Genomic DNA, 21,692 nt, shown 5'->3' with positions numbered 1-21,692 from the left:
GCAAACACTGCTTTATGGCATGTAATAAGTTATACTGTACTAAGATGGAACCATTTTATGATGGACCTAAAATAACAAAGACAACAACTGGAGATCTCCTTGGTGGAACAGAACATGACAATGAGAATGCTGGAGGCAGTCATATTCCTTCAGGGGAGGCGAGGCAAAAGCCAAGTCAAGTTGAGGAGTTTCCCCTGAGGAACTCTGCTCACGGTGTTAAGTGTGGTGTGTTTGCAAGACTCAGGAAGACTATCCAGTAACAGGGATTGGGGGGTGGGGGAGGTGCCAAGAGCAAAATTTTCCAGAATTGGAGCCAAGATCAATTGTAACAATGGCCAAGAGAAGAAAACAGAGGCCAAGAGAGGCAGCTGGCTTCTCAGAGGATGAAAACAGACAAAGCCTCTAGAAACAAGGGAGGACTATATCAGTGGTTACCTTGGAGGTCAGTTCAGAACCTGCAGCAGAAAGGAAACCCAACAGGGTATTGGTCACAAAGTGGCCCAACAAGATTCTGGAAAATGGGAAGGAAATTTGCTCTCAAAATTTTCTCACCAGCTACCGTCCAATCCCACCCCTAACTTGCTTTTTTAGGAGAGGAGGGTTGTACCAGAAAAGAAGGCTAATCAGATGCCAGAGAGAAAGGAAGGGGGAGGGAGGGAAGAGAAGGGGAAGGAAGGAGGGAGAATGAGGATGGAGACATCTTAAGTAAGACCAGCTTGAGACCCTGGATGGATTCATCCCGAGTCCGGCACCTGCTCGCCCCTGCACGGGACAGTGCCACCGTTGGGGTGCTGAAATGCGGACTGAACAAAAGTGAAAATCTAAGGCCCATTCACAATAATCTATCTCATGTGCCCTCCTGAAAAGTTAAAAAGGCAGAAAACTAGTTTTATCTGTAAGAAAATGTTTATTCTTTTGAACCCCACAGGAGAAAAAAAAAAAGAATGCAGCCAAGACCAAGTATTTAACCAAAATAGTTGTCCCAAAAGGCAGCAAAATGGGGGAAACCTCAACACAAAGTCAGGAACAATTTTCCATGTTTTTGCACAAAGATGAAAAAATCTATGACAATTCTGAGCAACACTTTCATGGTGACAGTTACACAAGATGATTCAAAAATGCAAAATGGCAGCAACATGCACACCTGGCTAAAGCTAGAAGTTTTAAATTCCAAAGTAAGATCTGTGATTAAAAGGACAATTCTTTTTAATACTTCTATTTTGCTGACTTGCTTGCCTACTTAATTTGCTTTAGATGAGACTTACATGCCAATTCACAGGAAATTTTAGAAGAACTATGTCCTTCCAGAATCCATGGCAAGGAAACAAAACCAATCTACTTGGTTTCTTAATTTTCCTAGTTTTCAAATACAATTTTGCTTTGCCCCTCCCTCTCCCAGACCCTCCCTCCACCCCCACCCTGATTCTTAAAACACTTCCAAAGGTTGCCAGTGCAAATACTTTTCTACCAAGGTATAACATACACTTGAAACTGAAATCTTTGTGCAGAGTTTTGAGTTTTAAACTCTTTCCAAAAAAATACCCTCCTTGGCACAAGAGCTGAGGAATTGTCAAGTTTCTTTTAAATCGTCAAACATAAGATGATGGAAGAGTAGAAAGCACAGTTGAATGAAATGAAATTAAAAAAAAAAAAAAAAGAAAGAAAAACAAAACAAAACAAAACCTAGAACTGCAGCTTTTATTAGCCGTCATTGCAGTCTCTCGAACATAAACACCGCCCAGCTCCCCTTCCCAGGGTGCTTGCCTTGAGACAGGTCCAGAACACTGTGGTGCTTTCTATGAAAGGAAACAGAAAGTGTGGCCGAGGTGGTAACGAACAGCCCAGCTACCCACCAGTTTTACAGCAGGATCCGTAGTGAGCTTGATACAGAGAGAAGACAGATGATGGTAAAGCGGGAAATTGTTTAAAATCATCAAGTTTCCTCTTGAAATGTCTTTTCCCAAGGCACAGTGAACAAGACTGCTGCTAGCAATTGGCTAGGACTAACATACCGATGGGAATGCACACATTTCAGACACAACCCCTGTCACATTCTCATAGCTGGTCTCATCACCTGAGTCTCTCCCCTCGGCTGAATTGACACTCCTTAGATTTGTTTGGTCCTTGGAAGGATAATCAATTTTTGTTTCCTGTAATATCAATCATCATCTTCTTTAATGCAGTGATAGGATCGAAGCTGTGTTAGGTAATTTAACCCTTTCACACTAAAAACTAAAAGTTTTCATTATCATCCCACGTGAATCCAATGTGCAGGTTTTGCTTGCTGATTTAAGAATAAAACAAAAATAAAAGGGTTGAGAAGCAAAAACACTGCATTTTTTTTTTTTTTTTTTTTTTTGCTTCAAGAGGAAACTATAAGAATACATAAAAGGCAAAATTGGCTACTTGAAATCCAAGAATGGTTTTAATGTATTGGCCAAGAAAAATAAACTGCAAAGTTCTGTGAGGTCTTCTAAAAATTTACAAGAAAAACTGATGGGCAGTTCTAATCAGACTTGGATGTTACTTCCCCCCCTTTTTAAAAACGACAACATATACAGTCCCACAAAATACAATATAAACTTTTTTTTATCTTGACTGCCAGAGACGTTCCTTTGCGATGCCTTCTGATAACCAAATGGTTGGACAAAACACACTGCTGGCGTTCATTTCTTCAGGGGCTGGTAAACAGAGGCATTGGGATCAAGTCCAGAGGGGCTGGTCTCCACAAATTTGGAAGAGTAGTGGGGGGAAACGGGACTCAGGGGGCTGGTGGCAGCACTGTATGTTATGCTGGGCATGACGGCCATGACTTCGGCTATCTTCTGTTTCAGGTCCTTGATTTCCTGGTCTTTCTGAAGAATTTGTCCTGGAAGACCAAAGACCCACCATTAGTGAGAAAAGAGGGCTCACCCAACGCAATACCCTCATGGGCCAATCAAACCCAAACGGATTCAACTCCAGCTCTGATGGTTTGTAAGGGCAGGCAATTTTTTCCTGTGATGGGCCAAGCCACATACTGTCTTTGTTGTGTGTGTGTTTTTTAAAAACCATGGAAAAAACTATTCTTAGGCCATGAGTGGTACAAGAACAGGTGGCAGGCTAGATCTGGCCTGTGGGCTATGGTTTACTGGTAAAAAGGGATTCTGTTCATGCCGGTGTGACAAGGCGAAGAGCTCAATTTCCAGGAGCCATGTTTGGAGCTTGGCAGTCCCCAAGGGCAGCCTAAGAGGGTACTCCTTTTGAACTATGAACCGGAATATTGAGCTGGAGTATTTTTGAGCTGGAATATTTTTCTGGGAGGATGGGCTACCTCTGAGTGTCAGACCAGCCAGCTCCTGCCTGCCTCGGGGCCACTCCCCTTCCTGTGCTTCTCTGGCTCTCTATGTGTTGTTCACTCTTCAGGCTTCTACTTCCTCACAAAGCTTCCTCTGCTTCTTCCACCTAAATTAAGACCCTACCGCCAGCCCCCAACTCCTACTAGATTCTCAACACACCCTCAACTTTTTCTGTCACTTTATTCTTTGTAATAATGATAATAATTACAATAGCTAATACAAGTGTGCCAGACGCTGTTCAAAGTGCTTATGTAGATGAACTCATTTATTTGTCACAACAACCCTATAAGGTTATCACCATCCATTTTATAGATGAGGAAACCAACATACAATGAGGCTGGGTGACAGAGCCAGAATTCAAACTCTGCAGTCTGGCTCCAGAGTCTGCACTCCTACCAACCACATTCTTCTGTCTCTTGCGATTACTCATTTGGGTGATGATTTGTGCCCATCATCTCTCCACTGGCTCATGAGCTCTGTGAGGGCAGAGACTGTCTTCCTTTTTTTCTTTGCTATATCCCTAATGCCCAGCCCAGAAGAAAGCTGAGGCCCTGCAAGTTTTGTATCTTGCCCGAAGTCATTCAGTTATTAAGAGGTAGAGCAGGACTTAAACCCAGGACCACTCTTTCTGAAGCCCAGGCAATTTCCACCACGCTTTGACACTCCCTGGTCTACTAGGGGTTCTCACTTAGGAGGAGCCCTTCAGAAATTTAAATGCTGAAAAAAGAAAGAGTCTGCATTTGAGTTGCACTCATTCTGAGTCCAACAGAAGATGGTAATATATTTGAAATGCAAGAGCATGGTGGTGTATTTTAAAAAATGATATAGTAGAAATGAAAGCCATTTTGGAACTAGGATGAATCAAATGATATAGAAAGTAGGAAGCAGAAAAGCAACATGGGGTTTGATTTAAGTTATTAGAGTATTCCGAGCACAAGCATGACAGTGGAGGGAAGCAGTGGGGAAGGTGGCAGCAAAGGGCAGTAGAAAGGAACTGCTCCCTCTGACTTCCTTCACTCCCCTCAGCTTCAAGTAAGCATCAAATATCCTCCGACCCTTTGAACAAAATAAGCCTCAGATGAATAAAATACCTAACAGCATCTGATATATGAGCCACTGTATCTTTTTTTCATGTAGATTTAAGTTTGATTTCTTTAATCATAACATGCAAACATTCCCAGAGCTTTGGAAAAGACAGTTCTCTTTGCTTCTTTGTTGCTTTACAAGAATTTCTGGGCCAACAATGCAATATATATGATCTGTGCTGTGAAGCCAAGCTCCCCTTGGCTACTCTGAGACTAGGTGCTGCTTCACTCCTTCACTCCAGGAGGCAATCTCTTCCAAGTCTGCAAATCCAAGTAAATGGGATAAGGCAGTGAGAGGGTGGCCACTTCTCAGGGAGCTGAGCCAGGCAGGCAAAAAAACAGTGTATGGTTAGATGTCTGGCTTTAAAGCAGGATTCCCAAGAACCTTGCTTTTTAAAGCCTTTCCTTGGGTCCACAGATTAATAATCCAGATTCTCAAACCCCTTCTCCTCTTGTTCTACCACCACCATCCCAGGCCACTCCTGTGGCTTCACTAACTTCTTACAACTTCTATATCCCATCCCCACCCCAAGGGTTTTGGCCCTCTCTGGGGTTTAGACCCCAAATTCCCACTGACTGATGAAGATCTTCCAGCCCGGTGTTCGGGAAGCAACTCCGAATCAAAACATCCCGAACCAAACTCATTCTCTCTTTTCATTCCTTAAACCTGTTCTGCTCTACTTCCGTGGTTCCAGCAACCCTGCCAGAACACGTCACCCTCTTCCTCCAGAAAATCTAGGGGACACACCCTGTAAGACAGTCCTCCTAATCTCCTACTCTCTTCTTCCACGTCCCCCAGCTTAAGGCCACCGGACTGCTGACCTGGACACTCTTAGCACTCTTTTCTTTCCTTTGCTTACACTATTCCCTCAGGTAACAGTGTTTTTCCCTGCCATTCTCTGCTCTCAGAATTCATCCTTCCAAGTCCACTCAATGGCCTCTCCCTCATGAAGCCACCCTGATCTCTCCTCCAGCCTTTCAAGCCATCTGCCTCCATCCAACGGCAGCAGGCCTTGCTGTGCGGCTTTCCTCAGTGTGGCAGTTCTCACTGGGCCCACAGGGTCCACACCATCCTCATGATAATACAGTATCTGCCTTCTTCACGCTCATTTGCCCATGAGTGTAAGTGAAATCTTCCAGAGGCAACATGGCAAGTGAAATTACAAGCTAAATGTAGAAATAGAGAAGAGAACTGAACTTTATTAAGCCAAAAACTAAAGAGATTTGCTACATGTAAAACAATACCACTTTTCTCACTAAAGCTTTTTTTTTTTTGTTTTGAGGAATATAGTTTTCATAGAAATGTTACTAATGCTAACTAATATGTTCATTATGTTATTTTTAAATGAATTAATAAATGTTTTAGGTTTTAATTTCTAACAGGTAAATACTGGTTGATATAATCCACCTGAAAAACACCTCCTTGGGGTACTCAAAAATTTTAAGAGTGTAAAGGGGTCCCTAAGAGCAAAAAGTTTGAGCACCACTACCTTAGTGGATCCCCAGCTAAATTATGTCTTGTACATCTTTGTCTCCCCTTTACCTTCTAGGACAATGCTTTATGCAGAGTAAATGTGAACGCTCTGTAAGTACCTGTTGAAATATTCTTTTCCTTCTACTAAGTCAACAGTCTGAAAATTTTTATCAGTAATCTACTGGAGGCTCATCGATTTTTTGAACAAAAGCCAAATTTCTTTTCATCAGGTCATGTCAGGCCTCTGCTCAGAAGCCTTCCAAAGCTTCCCATGTCACTCAGAGTAAAGCCCAAAGTTCTTTCCATGGGTTGCAAAGCTGGCAGAACATGGCTCCCACTACTTCTGACTCTGGCAACTCTCCCCATCACTCAGGCTGCAGCCCCACTGGCCACCATGCCTGCTCCCTCTGACTGAAGTGACTTACTGTGGCTCATTCACTCTCTTCCTCTCAGTCTCTGCTCAAATGCTACCTGTTCAAAGAATCTCCCACCTCCACCACGTCAAGTCAGCAGCCCTATGCGCATGTGGGCACGCACACGCATGCACACACCCTGCCTCGCCACTGATTTATTTTCTTCACTGCACGCATCACGTATTATATTTGCCTGTTACTGTCTGTTCCTTCAGGGATTCTCACAGTGCCTGGCATATGGCAGGTCTCAGCAAATATCTGCTGAGTCAACAGCCTGCTCTCCAGACTCTTCTCCCATCAAGCCCTCCTCTGCAACCTTCGCTCCAGCCAAGCAGAGCCAGCTGTGGCTCTGAACACATCAGGCCCTCCTGGCCTCCCTGGCCTTGCCCAAGCTGTTTCTTCTGTTTAGATACCTCTCTACCCCTAACCTCCACCATGCCACTTCCTCCCTGGGCTAACCCCTTCTCATCAATCAAGACCCAGCTCAGACATCAGCTCCCGTGAGAAATGGCCTTCCCTAATTCCCCAGACTGGCTTAGTCCCTGCCTCTCTGTTTCCATAGACCCTGTAGTACATCCTGCTACAGCAGCACCTTTCGGTGACTCTGAAGTTCTCTATTTCTTCAACAACACCCTGAGCTCCCTGAGCACAGAATCTCATACTCTTCTCTGTGTGCCCTGCACTTGACATTTCTCATCTCAAAATATGTCACAGAATGAATTAATGTGATGATTCCTAGATGTCCATGATGGGCACTTATCAAACCACTTGAAGAGGAAACTGAAATGCCTTTGGTTCGAGCCCTAAGGGCCTCTGCTCCCCACGTCCCGGGGCTTCCTCAGCCACGCCCCCTGATCCGGGGCCTGCTGCTCTCCTACCTTGGGCAATCTCCAGCTGCCGCTTTGCGTCCCCCAGTGCGGAGAACAGGTCCAGCTTGATTCTTGTCTCTGCGCTCAGGCTGTTCTCCAGGTGCTGTGTTTTATCTTGCATGGCTGAGAGGGCTGACATTAACACCTCAGTGTCCTTCTCATTTTCCTTATATTTCCGAAGCTCCTATCAATATCATCAAAGCAGCAATGTTACAAGATAGTTTTGATCGATGTCTACAAATTAGCCTGAAATCACAAATAAAATCCCACTATTACTGACCTGGCCCTTAGAACACAGACTCCTGATGTTTCATGGGTTCAGACCTCACCACTTACAGGGATTGCAAGATGTATTTATACAGTGATGTGCACATACGAAAAACACTGACTGTGCTGGGCTGTTTCTAGGTAACAGTGGACTCTATCTCTAAATAAAATACTCTCTTACTATCCTAATTCAGAACCACAAAGAACTTTTCCTTGCTGCCGGCTGCAAATGTTGCCATAATGCTGCAGTCAAATTTACCAAAACTTGGCTCTCAATCTGCACTAAAAATTATAAAAATGTTAATTATTTTGACAGGGCATACAGCAAAATAAGCCCACTTAAAACATCAGGTAATGTAGCCAATAAATGTCATATATATATATATATATATATATATACACACACACACACACACATACATATATATACACACACACACACACACATATATATATACACATATACACACACACACATACACTGATTTTTTTTATTTTAACAGAGAAATCTAAACTTATTATAGTGAATTAAAAAATACATAAAAGCTCAAATAAAAATCACCCAAAACCCCAACACTGAAAATTTTATATTTTAGTCGTTTTTAAGCATATGTGTATCTTTTAGCATAACTGAAATCACACTATATGTACAATTTTTAAAAAGCTTATATAAATAATCTCAGCTGTTCTTTGAAAATGCAATTTTTATTGGTTGTATAATAGTCCTACGTGTATATATGTTCCATAAGTTACTAAACAAATCTCCCATTGTTAAGACTATTTCCAAATTTTTTTGCATTTATATACTACTAAGATCAACATCTTTGTATATCATTGGTGAGATTTTATTTTTTATTTTTAAATATTTAACTTATTTATTATTGTATTGTTTAATCAGTTTATTTTGGCAGAGGGGGGTAGGTAATTAGGTTTATTTATATTTGGAGGAGGTACTGGGGATTGAACCCAGGACCTTCTGCATGCTAAGCATGCATTCTACCACTTGAGCTATACCCTCCCCACTGGTGAGACTTTAAAATACTGATCTTAGGCTGGAGTCATAAAAAGGGAAATAGTTTTAAAAAGTACATAACCTTTTCCAGAAAGTTACACTTCCACCAGCAACATATGAGGCCTATTTTACTGCATCTTCACCCAGGTTAATATTACCATTTAAACATTCTTTTCTAATTTCACAGGCGATAAATGCTACCTAACCTGAAAAAGTGTAATCAATCTACAGTAAGTCAAATTGTGATATAAAACATGTCAAAGACCATCAACTTTTCTGGCACGTATTGGAATCTGGTTAAATTAAATATGACTTGAATGAGCTGGACAAGACGAGAGGCTCCTTTGTGTCTTACAGAGATTTTCAGATGGACTTGGGTTTGCCCTGTATTAAAAGGCACCATCTCCATACTGCAGCACAGAGCACAAGTCTAACATGGAAGAGGAATTCAAGTGTGATGAAGTCTTTTGTTTCCCTTCACCTGAACTTTCAGTTCCAGCTCTCTGATCTGGTCTTCTTTCACCTTCATGTCCATTGTGAGCTTCTTGCTCTCTGCTTCTAATTCTCTGATCCGATTCCGTAAGGTTTCGGTGCACTCTCCTCTTTTGAAAAAGAAGAGAAGGGAAAAAAGGTACTTAAAAGACTAAAGGTTTGCTTATACTGCAGGATTGGTATTTTGCTTATACTTTCTTATACTCCAGTCAGTCAGATTTTAGCTTTTGACTCAGTCTGCTCATTCTCTCTGTTCTTTGATAATTTTAAAAATGATCTAAATAATTATTAACTGGGGGTCTAATATAGGCCAGTGACCAAGCTAGGCACTTTACCCACACTATCATCTTTACTGGGGTAGGATATATTATCCCATTTTCCAGGTAAGAAAACTGAAGCTACTTAGATATAACACTAGTCCAAGGTCACCAGGCTTGGAGGTCACCGTACTCAGGTAAGAAATGAGGATTTTTTTAGCTTGCCAATCCAGCAAGCTTCCCACCAGGCCATGTGATGAGACAATGCACACAACCTGAGCAAGACAGAACCAGATGCCTGCTGTCTCCAGCAGGGGGCGGTGAGCTAAAAACATTTTCATTTCTGAGGGGCTATGCATTGGGATCATCACCTTTCTTTAGTCATGAAGTTGTGACAAGCCTGGAGTAAACAGAAAAAGAAAGGAGCAACATTAGGCTACTTCTCAGGGCTATGATAAGGACAAACTAAAAATGATGATGGTAATGGCCAGTCCAAAGCTGATTAACTGTTCAGGTTTCAGAAACAGCCTGGTGGAGAAAGTAGGTGTCCTTGGCCTACTGAAAAGGAGAGACTTAACGCCTTGAGATTCACCTAAGAATAAAAACAGCCTCTACATAAATGATGGCAAACAAGGACCATCCAAGGATAAGATCACAGCAAATAAGCTTAAATGAACACACAAGAGATTTGGATCAGAGGCTGAAACCAAGTTACTGATTCTCAGGCATAAGAGACGTTAAACACTATAGTTAAGGAACTATCATATCCTCCTCAGGGATTTTTTTTTTTAAAAAGAGTAACTGCTGGATGAATTAAGGAGAGCATAAGCCACAACAGATGACTATTCAGGGGAATCTCCTACAAACGTAAGTGCCTCAGAAATGCTTACAAGTCTTTAAATGAATGAGCAAACAAAACTCCCACATCCTAGGCAGGTTTAGTAAAGGGTCTTGTAACTCTGTATGGATGCTGATGGGCCAGCTCAGTCATCTGCAGTATAGGGTCTGCTGGGGGAAGGCATGCTCACACAGGAGGAAGAGTTCTTTCTCCCGCTGATTATTTACCAAAAGATGAAATGATGGCTCACCAATTACTCTGCAAATGCCAGAACTCAAAAGAAGGCTATTAACACACCAAATACAAAAAAGCAAAAAGTAGAATTCTATCACAGGTGAAAATTAGGACACTTAAAGTAAAATAAAAATTTACCCTCACTCCACATCTATAAACCCATAACTGACCCCAACCATGCTGATGAACTTCACCAGTCAAAAAAAACAAAGAAAAAAGATACAGTGATAAAGTGAAGCAGAAGCCAAAAAGAAAAAGAAAAAGAGGCTCTTAACTTTTCTCCATTTTTTTCCAGCTCATTTGACAGTTTGCTGATATCCAACAAAGACATGAGCAGTCAGTACAGAGTGCCTGGGGAACCAAGATTTTACCTCCCTTCCATTTTAAGATAAAAACTCCAGAAACATACACCTAAGAGTAGAGAGTAAGGCTAGTTCTATAAAAGGAACAAAATTCCAGATTGGTTCTAAGTGTTTAGTAATTATCAATCTGACAGAAAGTGGCTGGAAACTTTTTGAGCAGCATTTTGTCTCCCATGTATGGGAGGCATGGTGATTCCCTCATCCCACTTTACAGAGGAGGCCACTGAGGGATGAAGTTGTCATAAGAGAACTCAAGTGTGCACAGATGGAGCTGAAACCAGCTAATAAAACAATACTTAAAGCAATCCATCCATGCATGATTGTGTATTTCCAGTCCTGTCCAAGGTATCAAATTCCCACATCTGTTTCAGCCCAAGGAAAGCCAACCTTGGATTAAGCACTCTGGGGACACGGACATACCTAGATGCGGCAGCAAATGCAACAGCCCGAGCAGCAGTGGCTTCTTCTAGCTTCTTCCTTTTTTTCTCCTCCATTAACTGCTTTTCTACAAAACTTCGGGCTTCCTGCTCAGCTTTTAGCTTTTTCTCCAACTGGCTGATATTCTGCTTGTCTTTTTGCTTCATCTGAACAGCATTATGTAACCTATATGGAAATGATTGTCAGTGGTACAAAGTTTTACAATTAGAAACGTCCACTATAAACCCTGAAGAAACATGGTTCCTCTTTATCATTTTAAGACCAAAGTAAACAGGAGATTTGAATAGCAAATCATAAATGTCAACTCCCAGTGCCCAGGGAAAATACACTGTCATTATTATTTAACAATTCCTAAACACCAATAAACAAGCTGCCTTACAAGATACAGAATCAGACCTAGGCTCCGCTCTACTAATGTAAGTGATCTATAGAAGGTAACCCAGAAAACAGGATAAAACAAATTTCTATCAGAGGAAAAGATAACTGTAGGATGAATTCTAGTGCCCCAAAATACCCTGAAAGAACTTTGGTCTGAGACTAAAGAACAGAGGATGGGAGGGGAAGGTCTTTCTTTGCCTGAAAACAATATGCTGCAGCCTACTGCAAGCCTTTCCTTTCCAGCTGTGAGATGTTTTCTTAGCGTATCCCAAAATAGATCTCATAGTTAGAATCACAGGATGCTTAATTTCATATAGAAATTTCAGCCACACTCCCTTCCCTTCCTACTACCACCCCCAGCTTTACGTATCAATACAAGGTTTCTCTCAATATATCAATATAAGGTGAGTTTTTCTCAATGTAAGCTGAGACATTCTCTATGTAAGTGTTAGAGGCACTACATGGTCAGAAGAAATGGAAAGGTTATCTGCCTGTAATGCGCTAGCTTTTGTGCTACATTCCTCGAAAATGTTGAAGGACTACTCTTTCAAGGGAAAGCCCAGAAAGCTCAGAGCCTATAACAGGAATCACTAACCCAGACACACATTGCTTAGAGATTCCAAAAAAGACAGACCCACATTGAGTTAAGTAATTCCAGAATGAATTAATGGGAAGCATAAAAGAATTCACACAGAAGAGCTGGCTTTATGCCTGCCTCTTCAAATAAAGTTCAGTGTCATTTTTTAGTTCCAGAAATCAAAGTAAATAGAGTCTAATCCTCTGGTAAGTTTCACTCAAAGGAATAAGAGAAATACTTCTGCCACAATTTGAGAAGCTATTAAATAAAAGAAGACAAAATATAAATATTAATAAACTGTTTCGTTGCATGAAGTAAGTCTTGTTTGTTTGTTCGGGGGGCGGGGATTAGTTTTATTTATTTATTTATTTAATTTATTTTTAATGGAGGTACTGGGGATTGAACCCAGGACCTCCTGCATGCTAAGCTCTACCACTAAGCTGTATACAGATTTTGTAACATGCTGGGTTTCTGGTCCTAAATTGAGTATTTTAAACATTTTATTAAAAAACCCTCTGCTAGATTGCTTTATCATCATGAATCTTGTGCTACAGCCCCTGGAAACAAGAGAAACGGTGAGGCCACTTGGCTCAAGGCCAAAGGCCCAAAAGGCACACGTACTTGTTCTGCAGCAGCTCGTTCTCCTGTCGGAGCTGGCCCATTTCTGAGCGGATCCCTCGCTCGGTGCTCGACAAGGAGCTGATCTGACTGCGGAGCTCCTGTTCCACTTGCCTGCTGGCCTGCAGGTCAGCCTTTAACTTTTTAATGTCTTGTTCCAGCCTAGGAGAAGGAGAAACACAGGATTTTTTATCATAGAGAGGGCACCCACGGGCCTCTGTGAGACCCTGGCTGAAGTCCCGGACCACTGGTCCCGGAGCACCCCTCTGGCAGCTCCTGACATGACCACAACTCCTGTCCACAATCGGCCTTTGATTTCAGTGCTGCTGCCTGGGTTCCCTCCTCTTCCCAGAGGGTAGCTTTTGATTCCTCCCAAGTATTTGTGAACACTGACAGGTGAAGATGGTGCTTATGAATACCTGAGCTGCTAATAAAGCAGGAGGGGAAGGCAGAGGGAGTACGGTTGAAGGCTAAGGTCTCCTCCCCACTGGTGAATTTCCCATGCCCCTCGGCAAGGGAGCTATGTTAATAACAACCAGCCCAGGACCTACCTGCTTTGAGAGACTCTAATAGTTCAGAATGTACTGCCTGAGACTCCCTCCCATCACGGGCCTAGAAGAAAACTGTCTGAGACAACCTCCTGACACTGCTAGCATCCTTGCTAAATGATGCTCACACCTGCAGTGATTGTGACAGAAGAACTCAACAGACTCAACAACAATGAAAAAGGAACAAATTACATGATCTATGAATCACGAGAAAACACTGTGAAATGAAGCCCATCTTTTCAATCCCTTACTCCTCTTCCATTTATTTTCTTTAATACAGTAGTAGTTTCATTTTAAGTTACATGTACTGGGGAACTATTATATGCACATACAGGGCTGAAAAAGGTTGACAAAAAGTATAAAATCAAGTCCCTTTCTTCATGAGAGGACTTTAGGATTTCACTGCGGCCAATAAATAGACACTTAAAATGACTCAACAATAACACAGGAAAGCCATGATTAAATACATACTAGCAGGAATAACTAATATTTAATGAGAACATATGTGCCAGACACTGTTCTGTGGGCTTTAATGGAATGAACTCATTTAATCTGTACAACTATGGGCTGAGTGCAATTATTAGTCCCATTTTTACAGATGAAGAAATCTAGATTCAGGAAAGGTTCCAGCCCAAAGTCACACGGGCAGCCTACCTCCAGAGCCACTCTCTTCTCCAGCAGGCCAAACTGTGGCCCCATCACCCATAGAAGGTATGGGGAGAAGTGCCACGTGAGTTGAGGAGAGAAGACAAGAACTGAGTTGGGCAGGATTTGGAGAAGTAGAGGAGAAGAGAAGGCATTCTAAACAAGGAGAAAACATGCTCGAAAGCTTAAAGGTAGGAACAGCCACAGATATTCGGGGGCAGAGCAATGAGTCTGGCCTCTGAGGAAGGCCTGTACTCTGGGAATAGAGTGAGAGAGGACAGAAGGGGCCTTGCACTGAAAGTCAGGCCAAGGATGACTGCCAGGTGAGACTCAGAAGACACCTTTTCCTACAAACTTACAGGTAGGCAGAAGTCAGTTTGCACTGATGAGACTCGTGCATTTCACTAATCCAACATCCCAACAGAACCAAGATTTCTGAAGGGCAATGGTGATCTCTCCCTAGCAATGGTGATCTCTCCCTAGAACTGCCAGCTCCATGGACTGAGTCCTTACAGATATGTTTTATGAAGCACTAAATCCCCAGGGCCCACCACAGTGATCAACACTTACTGAATACATATATATGTTGTCTGGTCTTAGAAAAATCAAAGAGCAGCTTTATTTACCTGTCTATCTTTAGCCAACTGAAACAAAATCTCAAAACCAAAATGTCATGAAACATCGATGGTTATCTCCCAGGCACAGTAGCCAGTCCCCCTGTCCAGTGCCTAGGAGCACTGACTGGAGACCTTGTGTTCCAAAAGTGCTGCTGGTCTCCTGACACAGCTCACTCTCCAAGCAAGGGTCACAAATTGACATGATGCCACACTTTCCCTACTGCCAGAGTTTTTCCAGTTGAACATACTCCCGGAACTGCTCTAAACAATTACCTACTGGCACTGATACCATCCCCACACCATCCCTCATTCACCCGAAGTAACCCAACAGATACTTTCCAAAACAGGTTGATGCCATCAGGTTATCCCCATTAAGAAGTCTGGCTGAAATACGTGTTAGGTAATTTATCTTTCCTGAGAAGTCAATTTCACAGTCTGAGGATTGTATTTTTAGTAGAAAGGATGAGTTTTAAGAAGAGAATAGAGACTCGGCATGGTTTAGAAATGGGGCTTAAGATCAGGATTCTAGACTCAGCTCTGGTGCCAACTCTGCCACTCTGGGCAAGGCACACAACCTTTCAAGACTCAGTTTCCCCATTTGAGGCAAATGATCTCTAAAGTTCCTCCCAGCTTGGTCTAGGATTTCGAGGCCTGACACACTTACCACCAGCTGCTGATCTGCTCCTTCAGATTAGCAACCTCAGCTGTATCGTATGCAGAGGCACAGGAATCAAGTTCCACACAACCAGCCACTGAGGCAAAGCGTGTGCCGTAGTTGGGAATGAAAGAAAAATTAAATCTGCAAAGGCTAGATGTCGATAATTTTGAAGTTACTACCTTTTTGCATTTTTTAATCTATAAAAGCCAAATTTTCCTACCATGAACTAAGAATAACAATATTCTGAATGAAACTTTAGAGTTGTTTTTGGGTAAAAACCCAGAGTTAGTGCAGTTATGAGAGCAAAACATGCGAAATATCTAGAGTGCAACTTCTGGAGGCCACAGAACACTAAACAATATTGTTTTGTGTAGACTATGAAAATATTGTCAAAGACATAAAGCAGTACAACAGAAATAAAGTGACACAGTTACAACAGTATGTTCACTTTGTAAAAATTCCTAAGTTGTTGTAAGCTTGAGATTTATGCACTTTTGTGGATATGGTATACTTCAATAAAAAGCTTATTTTCAAAAATTAAATAACTTAATTTCACAAGGCATACAACTAAAATGCTTCAGGATTTCCCTAACTGCTGCCATTAATTCTGTAAAACCGTGAATTATCGTTTTCCAAGCAGTTGCAGCAAACCTGTGAATTAACACCAGCATTCCCCAGTCTAAGAAACACAGATCTACGGGTAACTGCATAACGACATGTAAGACAACTTTACGTGCTAAAGGGTAAATTCTCAGTAGTTTTTAAAATTTATGAGGGGAAATTTTTCATTGTCTCTGTACAGAAAGCATTAATTTAACGATGAATATTCACTATATTTTAAATCTTTACTGAGGTAGGTAGTAAAATGATTTATAATTCCTTACTGGATTCATGTTTTCACTGCAAAAATGATACCCAATCAATACAAAAAACTGCATATAACAGGAAAGTATAAAGAATGAAATGTAAATAACTCATAATCCCTTCATCCAGACAGAACCACTACTTGCGTTTACCTCACTTCTTTTCTTTCTTAACACATTTAAACATTTTTAATACCGCTGAGAATCACATATATTTTACATATCTTAAGCACCTTTCCACATCATTAGAAATTTTTCACAATTTAATTGCATAATATTACGCTGTATGGATGTACAGTACAATCCTATTTTCTAAGATATATTTCACTCTCTGCATATGCTCAATAGGAAAATGTATGCATGAGTTTTTAAAGAATTATATGAATTAGAAAACTGAACTGAATCAAGCCAGTCAAGTGCCACGGGCATTTATTAGACAGATTACTGCTACTTGTCTTTATGGTATACTTAACTCTCTGGGGCTGAAGGTCAGTACTTACTAGGTAAAATGCAAATGTATAATTTATTGGTGTGAAGCACCAAGAAGTACTGATTAAATCGTGTTAAGAGGTTAATGAAAAATCTTCAAATGTATTCTGGGGTTTTAATAAAATGTCAACAGCTGCAACCTAAATTAGAAGCAAGTGGTCAAGAAGAAAATGAGGCAGAAGTAATAGTTTATAACCCTTAAAACTAATTTCAGTAAACAGGAATCAAAAGAAAGGAAGAAAAATTCATCTGCGAGCTCAAACCCACTTATCAGAGCTAAATCCTACTCTCCTCCTTACACAATAGAAGATTAAGGGAGAAAAGAGAACTTTCCTCCAGCAGAGCTAACAAACTCATCCAAAAAAGAGAAATAATGGGTCAGACAGATCTTAACCAAGCTTTGGTAAGGTTTAGGCAGCAAATAAATGCATCCCTCCTTGCCCAACCCCCCGTGGCCCTAGTATTCCCCCTGACAAAGGCTGCCCAAGAACGCTTCTACTTGGGATACAGACAGGGCCCACAGCAAAGCTGGAGTCTACGCATCCAGTAAATATGTCTGTTTATGCCAAATTAGACAAGCCAGGGTTCTAATCAACTCAAAATGTTACCTATTAGGTCCAGGCACCTTTCCAAGCCATTTTGTTGATGAATTTCAACTCGACTTATAAACTTGTGAAGCTACTTCTGAACTCCAGCAGACTACCTAACTCACGAGCAAGAGGGGGCCCCCCGAGAGCAGCACTTCCTCAGGGCTCCACTCCGTGGCCAGGCTGATTTCAGAGCAATGCTGCCAAGATAAGGAACCCTCTTACCCACTCCAAACCTCCACTCCATCTCATCTTCTCCCTCATTCCACCCAACTAAGGTAAGCTATAATGTAAATGGCTAATAATTAACTATTTAATTTTAAGAGAGAAGATTTACATTTTAAAAAGGGGTAATTTTCGAGCTGACCAAAAGAATGAAGCTCAAACATGAGTCTTTCAGGTAAGCTAAATAGGAGACATATCTTCGAGTATCTCGAAGCATACCTGGTAGTAAAACAAAGTATAGTATTCAAGTGTCAGCTTTCAGTTGAAAGGGGTATTGTTTTTGAGTATATGAAAAGGTAGGGAGATACTGACGTCTAAATGTTTGTAATCCTTATCCACTGTGAATTGCCTGAATTACAGCCATAGTGCTAAGACTGTTTAAAAGTTTAAAAAAGTTCAAAAGCCTCCAATGTGTACAGCCAATACCTTCATGTTTTTATAAAGCCTAAAGGTTTATGAGGCCTGACTGAGAACACAGAAGAACTTTAAGGCTCTGAGGCAGTAAATTTCCCCAGGAAACATGTCCTGCAAAAAAGAGGGAGACCTGTTCTCAGCCAGGACTTCACCTAGGGATGACTAGGTTCCCCAAACACTCTATGAGTCACACTCCATACCCACTCCAGAAAGCGACCTAAGTGTATATTTCTATAGGTTGCCAGCTTGACCCCATGAGGCCATCAGGAAGATAGGGGGCCTCAGCTGTGCTGTTATCTCTGAACTCTGAAAAGCTAGTGACAGATATGCTGTAGGCCTTGCCAGACAACACAGAACTTACAATGCTGCTTGCTCCATAAGAAAAGGGGCTTCAGAAAGTCATCTCCGAATCATACAGCCAAGTGATTGAAAGATGAGTTTTTCTCACAAACCCATCATACCAGCCAAAACAACCCACTCCTTGTTTCCAGATGTCTCTGCCTTTAATTATACCACCCTTCTGAAGGAATAGCCTCCAATTTTCAAATCTCACTCATTCGAGGCCCTGTTAAAAAATAAAAATAAAAAATAAACTAAACAAACTCTCCAGCATGAGGTGCTGATTTCTAAGGGCCCAAAGTTCTTGCTCCTAAAAACTGAAAGCCCTTACTATTGGTGCTTCTCATTCAGCACTAAACCTGTGCTGTTTTTTAATTTGTTTTGGTTTTTAATCTTTTTTGTGTATGTAGCTTATTTCTAAAAAGACTGTAAGTTCTCTGAAGCCAGGGGTTGATAGTGCCCTAAAATTAAAAGCTGGAAGTGTGTTTCTTCCAATCCTTCCAGGACCATGACTCTAACCCTCACTCTATGTCCTTCTCCTCAGTGCTGAGAATACAATGGGGTCAATGTTATGATACATGTGGCTCGGGAAACAACATATCTACAGCAGGCTGTCAGAGTTTTAGTTTAAATAGTGGCTGAAGGAGACAGGGGTAAATGGGCATTTGCTTATCAAGAAGGCAGGTGCACATGAAAAGAATGAATGAAGAGCAACTGCTTCATCTCGGTAAGTACCTAATTCCATTAGGAGATCCCCTGGTATACATTAATCACACAAGACAAGACTTGTTTAGGGACCACACAGCTGTCTATGCAGAAAGCTGAGCTCATAAATCAAAGCTCTGTTCCCAGAAGAAATACTGTTTACCCTCTCCACCAACTCCTTCCCCTCCCCTCTTTCCAGGTCATTCACACTGACAGGATGGGCAGCATGGGTCATTCACATGAAAACATGAATGTATCTCACCTTAAGTGAGGCCTATCCTGACTTGAAGCTGCCCCAGTATATTCTATAAACCACAGCTCTGGAAAGAGCGAAACGAAGCTGCCTCAGGTCTCACTGTGGTTACTACAATTGCTTCCCAGACACAATTATACAAAAATAAATAACAGCCTGATGACCCGATTGCTGGTGAAACCATTACAAAGTTTCTTATGTCTCTGCTCCCTAATCTGTCAAACACATTCATTTTCATTAAGGAACATAAAGAGACAGAAAAGGAAATCTAGAGGATTTCACACAACTGGTCATTTAGGGATATAGGAAACTGACTTCTTGAAGCCCTTCAAGAATAAGGCTGAGTGCCACAAACTAGTATTTTTAATAAGGTCCCTAAAAGATGTAGTCAGATATGAGGGTTTCTATCAAAAGTCTTTAAAAATATTCATCCCACTCCCAGTCTACAGATACAAAGATTTGTGTAAAAGTGTTTTTGTTGCAGCATTATTTATAATAAAAAAAAAATCAGAAACACTTGAATATTCAACAGAAGACTGGCTAAATAAATTGTATATTCCTGTGTCTGACTGACATGCAACCATTAAAAACCAATCAAGGAAGATTATTCAATGACATGGGAGAATGCTCATGATACAGTCAGTGAAAAAGACAATTACTAAAGAATATACATAGTATGAGCTTCATTTTGTGAAAAGCATATGTATATATCCAAGAGAAAAGAGACTGAGAGGATATACATTAAGATAGTGCTATCTCAATGTGACAATGAACGTATCTATGTTCATGTATAACTGAAAAATTATGCTCTACACTGGAATTTAAGATACAACATTGTAAAATGATTATAAATCAATAAAAAATGTTAAAAAAAAGATAGTGCTATCTCTTCTTTATTTTCAAAGCTGGAAGTAATTAACATCTATAACTTATTTTTAACACTTTAATTACTATTTTTTTGATTGCGAAAAAGTTATTTTAAAAGCAGAAGCTGTTAATTTGCTTTCCATGGCTTTTCAGCGTTCACTGTTACTCTTAGACTTGCCCATGTAACAGGCCAGTTTCAGAATAAATCTGAAAGCCTTAGGGAAAACCCACCCCTTTTACTTTATAAACTTTTTAGGTCACTCCAAAAAAGGGGAACTTAACTTTCTGAAGTAGAAAATGCCTCAGTTCCTAACTGAACATCAACTACTTCCCATTCATCAGTTCCTATCAAAGCAATAGTCTGTCAAAATCTAGATTCTAGAGCTGCAGTTTATCGCCCTGTCCTGGTTCCCTTTGGAAAGAGGAGAGCAGGCATTGCTCTGATACCAGGTTTTGTGGTATACCCACATTACAGGAGATGTGCTAGAAGATCCACATTCTAAACCAGCTGGCCTGTGAAGTCTGAATAACCAGTGTCCATGTCCTCAGTTTTGGTGTATTTTATGCTCTAAAAACACAGTAGAAAAACATCTTCGTGTAGAACAAGTTACCTTTGGAGGCCTCTGCATCGTATGGCTTAAGGAACACCAGATACCCAAACCACCTTTCTTATCACAAGGCTGTCCTCTCTCCTTCTAAGTGATCTGAAAACCTCATGGTCAGATGTGAGGGTGCAAGAAAAAAAGGGTTGGTCTCTGACTCTGGAAGAGCACTGTCAACAGATGCATGTTTTCCAGGAGCTTAAGGAACTGAAGGAGAGGAGAAGGCAAAAAGGTTCCATTAATATATGGCAGATTAGTTCATGGGATTTACCAGCTAGTCCTTAAGTAAAAGTTCTTCGTACAGGAGCCCAGTTTTGATCCATGGGGCCAGTGGAGGATGGAACAAAATACAAGAATAACAGGAACGGTCAGATGCAGAGGTTATAAACTGGTGAGACAATCTGGCTCATAAACATGTTTTGTTTGACCCTCCCCCACATGATGTAAAAAAAAAATGTTAACTGGGAGATTTCACATACAGATATCTATTTTTGGCATCTCTTCTAAATATCAGAAGATTTAGCCACACTGGGCCTGCAACTTCCCACAACAACTGTTTGGAAAGGTATATGCTTCCAAAACCGAAGGTGCCAGGTGCAGTACTGAATACAAGTGATGCCAACCCTGGCCTCTCCACTGATGCCTGTGCCTGCCTCGCTCCTGTAGGGGTCTGAGTCTGAAACGCCCTCTCTAGAGCCAGGGGGAGAAGAAAAGCAATGAGGTCCTTTCCAGTTCTGTGTTTCTGCTTCAAATCTGTTCGAACACTCTACCAAGAAAGGTGAATCTAACTTATGACAGGGAAAAGTTGTCATTCTTCCCATAAAAAAGAAACCAAAACTTGTTTTAATCCTGAGAGTCCCAGCTGGCTAGAAAAAAGTCTAAGAGATCCCCGAGAGATTTACACAGACAGAAGTATGCCCACACTGGCTGTCAAAGTATTCAAATAGCCAGTTTCTAAATGATAGCGTGAGTAACATTTAAAGAATACAGTTCCTTTTCCTTGGAGTACCTCCCCTTCAGGGAATCCACCCCTAATCCCCTTAGCTGGAAATCTCAATTCATTATGTGCCAGCAGGGGTACTGACTCAGAATTTAACACAAAGTCATAGTAGTTCCTTCTGAATTCTAGGGAAGAAAGTTTCTAACTAATCAGAAATCCCTGTTTTGTTAGAATAAACTCTCAGTACTCAATATAAAAATGTTTCTAATGTGGCCCCCCCCAAATAAC

The 21,692-nt window shown here is 41.2% G+C and overlaps 1 protein-coding gene across 1 annotated transcript in view; it reads right to left on the bottom strand.

Moving 5' to 3' along the window:
- Nucleotides 1–887: 887 nt before the first annotated feature.
- The window catches only part of MACO1 (macoilin 1), a 52,200-nt gene continuing 31,395 nt past the window's right edge, over nucleotides 888–21,692 (bottom strand). The window contains exons 7-11 of the mRNA XM_032495516.1: nucleotides 12,656–12,814; nucleotides 11,062–11,244; nucleotides 8,940–9,060; nucleotides 7,189–7,363; nucleotides 888–2,869 (exon numbers count right to left, since the gene is read on the bottom strand). Of these exons, the coding sequence (XP_032351407.1) occupies nucleotides 2,667–2,869; nucleotides 7,189–7,363; nucleotides 8,940–9,060; nucleotides 11,062–11,244; nucleotides 12,656–12,814 (841 nt within the window). The 3' untranslated portion in view covers nucleotides 888–2,666. The remainder of the gene's footprint in view (nucleotides 2,870–7,188; nucleotides 7,364–8,939; nucleotides 9,061–11,061; nucleotides 11,245–12,655; nucleotides 12,815–21,692) is intronic.

Source organism: Camelus ferus, chromosome 13 (genome assembly GCF_009834535.1).
Source record: "Camelus ferus isolate YT-003-E chromosome 13, BCGSAC_Cfer_1.0, whole genome shotgun sequence".
NCBI classification, from domain to species: domain Eukaryota; kingdom Metazoa; phylum Chordata; class Mammalia; order Artiodactyla; family Camelidae; genus Camelus; species Camelus ferus.
Note: the sequence above shows the minus strand (reverse complement) of the source record. Positions and strands in the feature narration are given on the sequence as shown.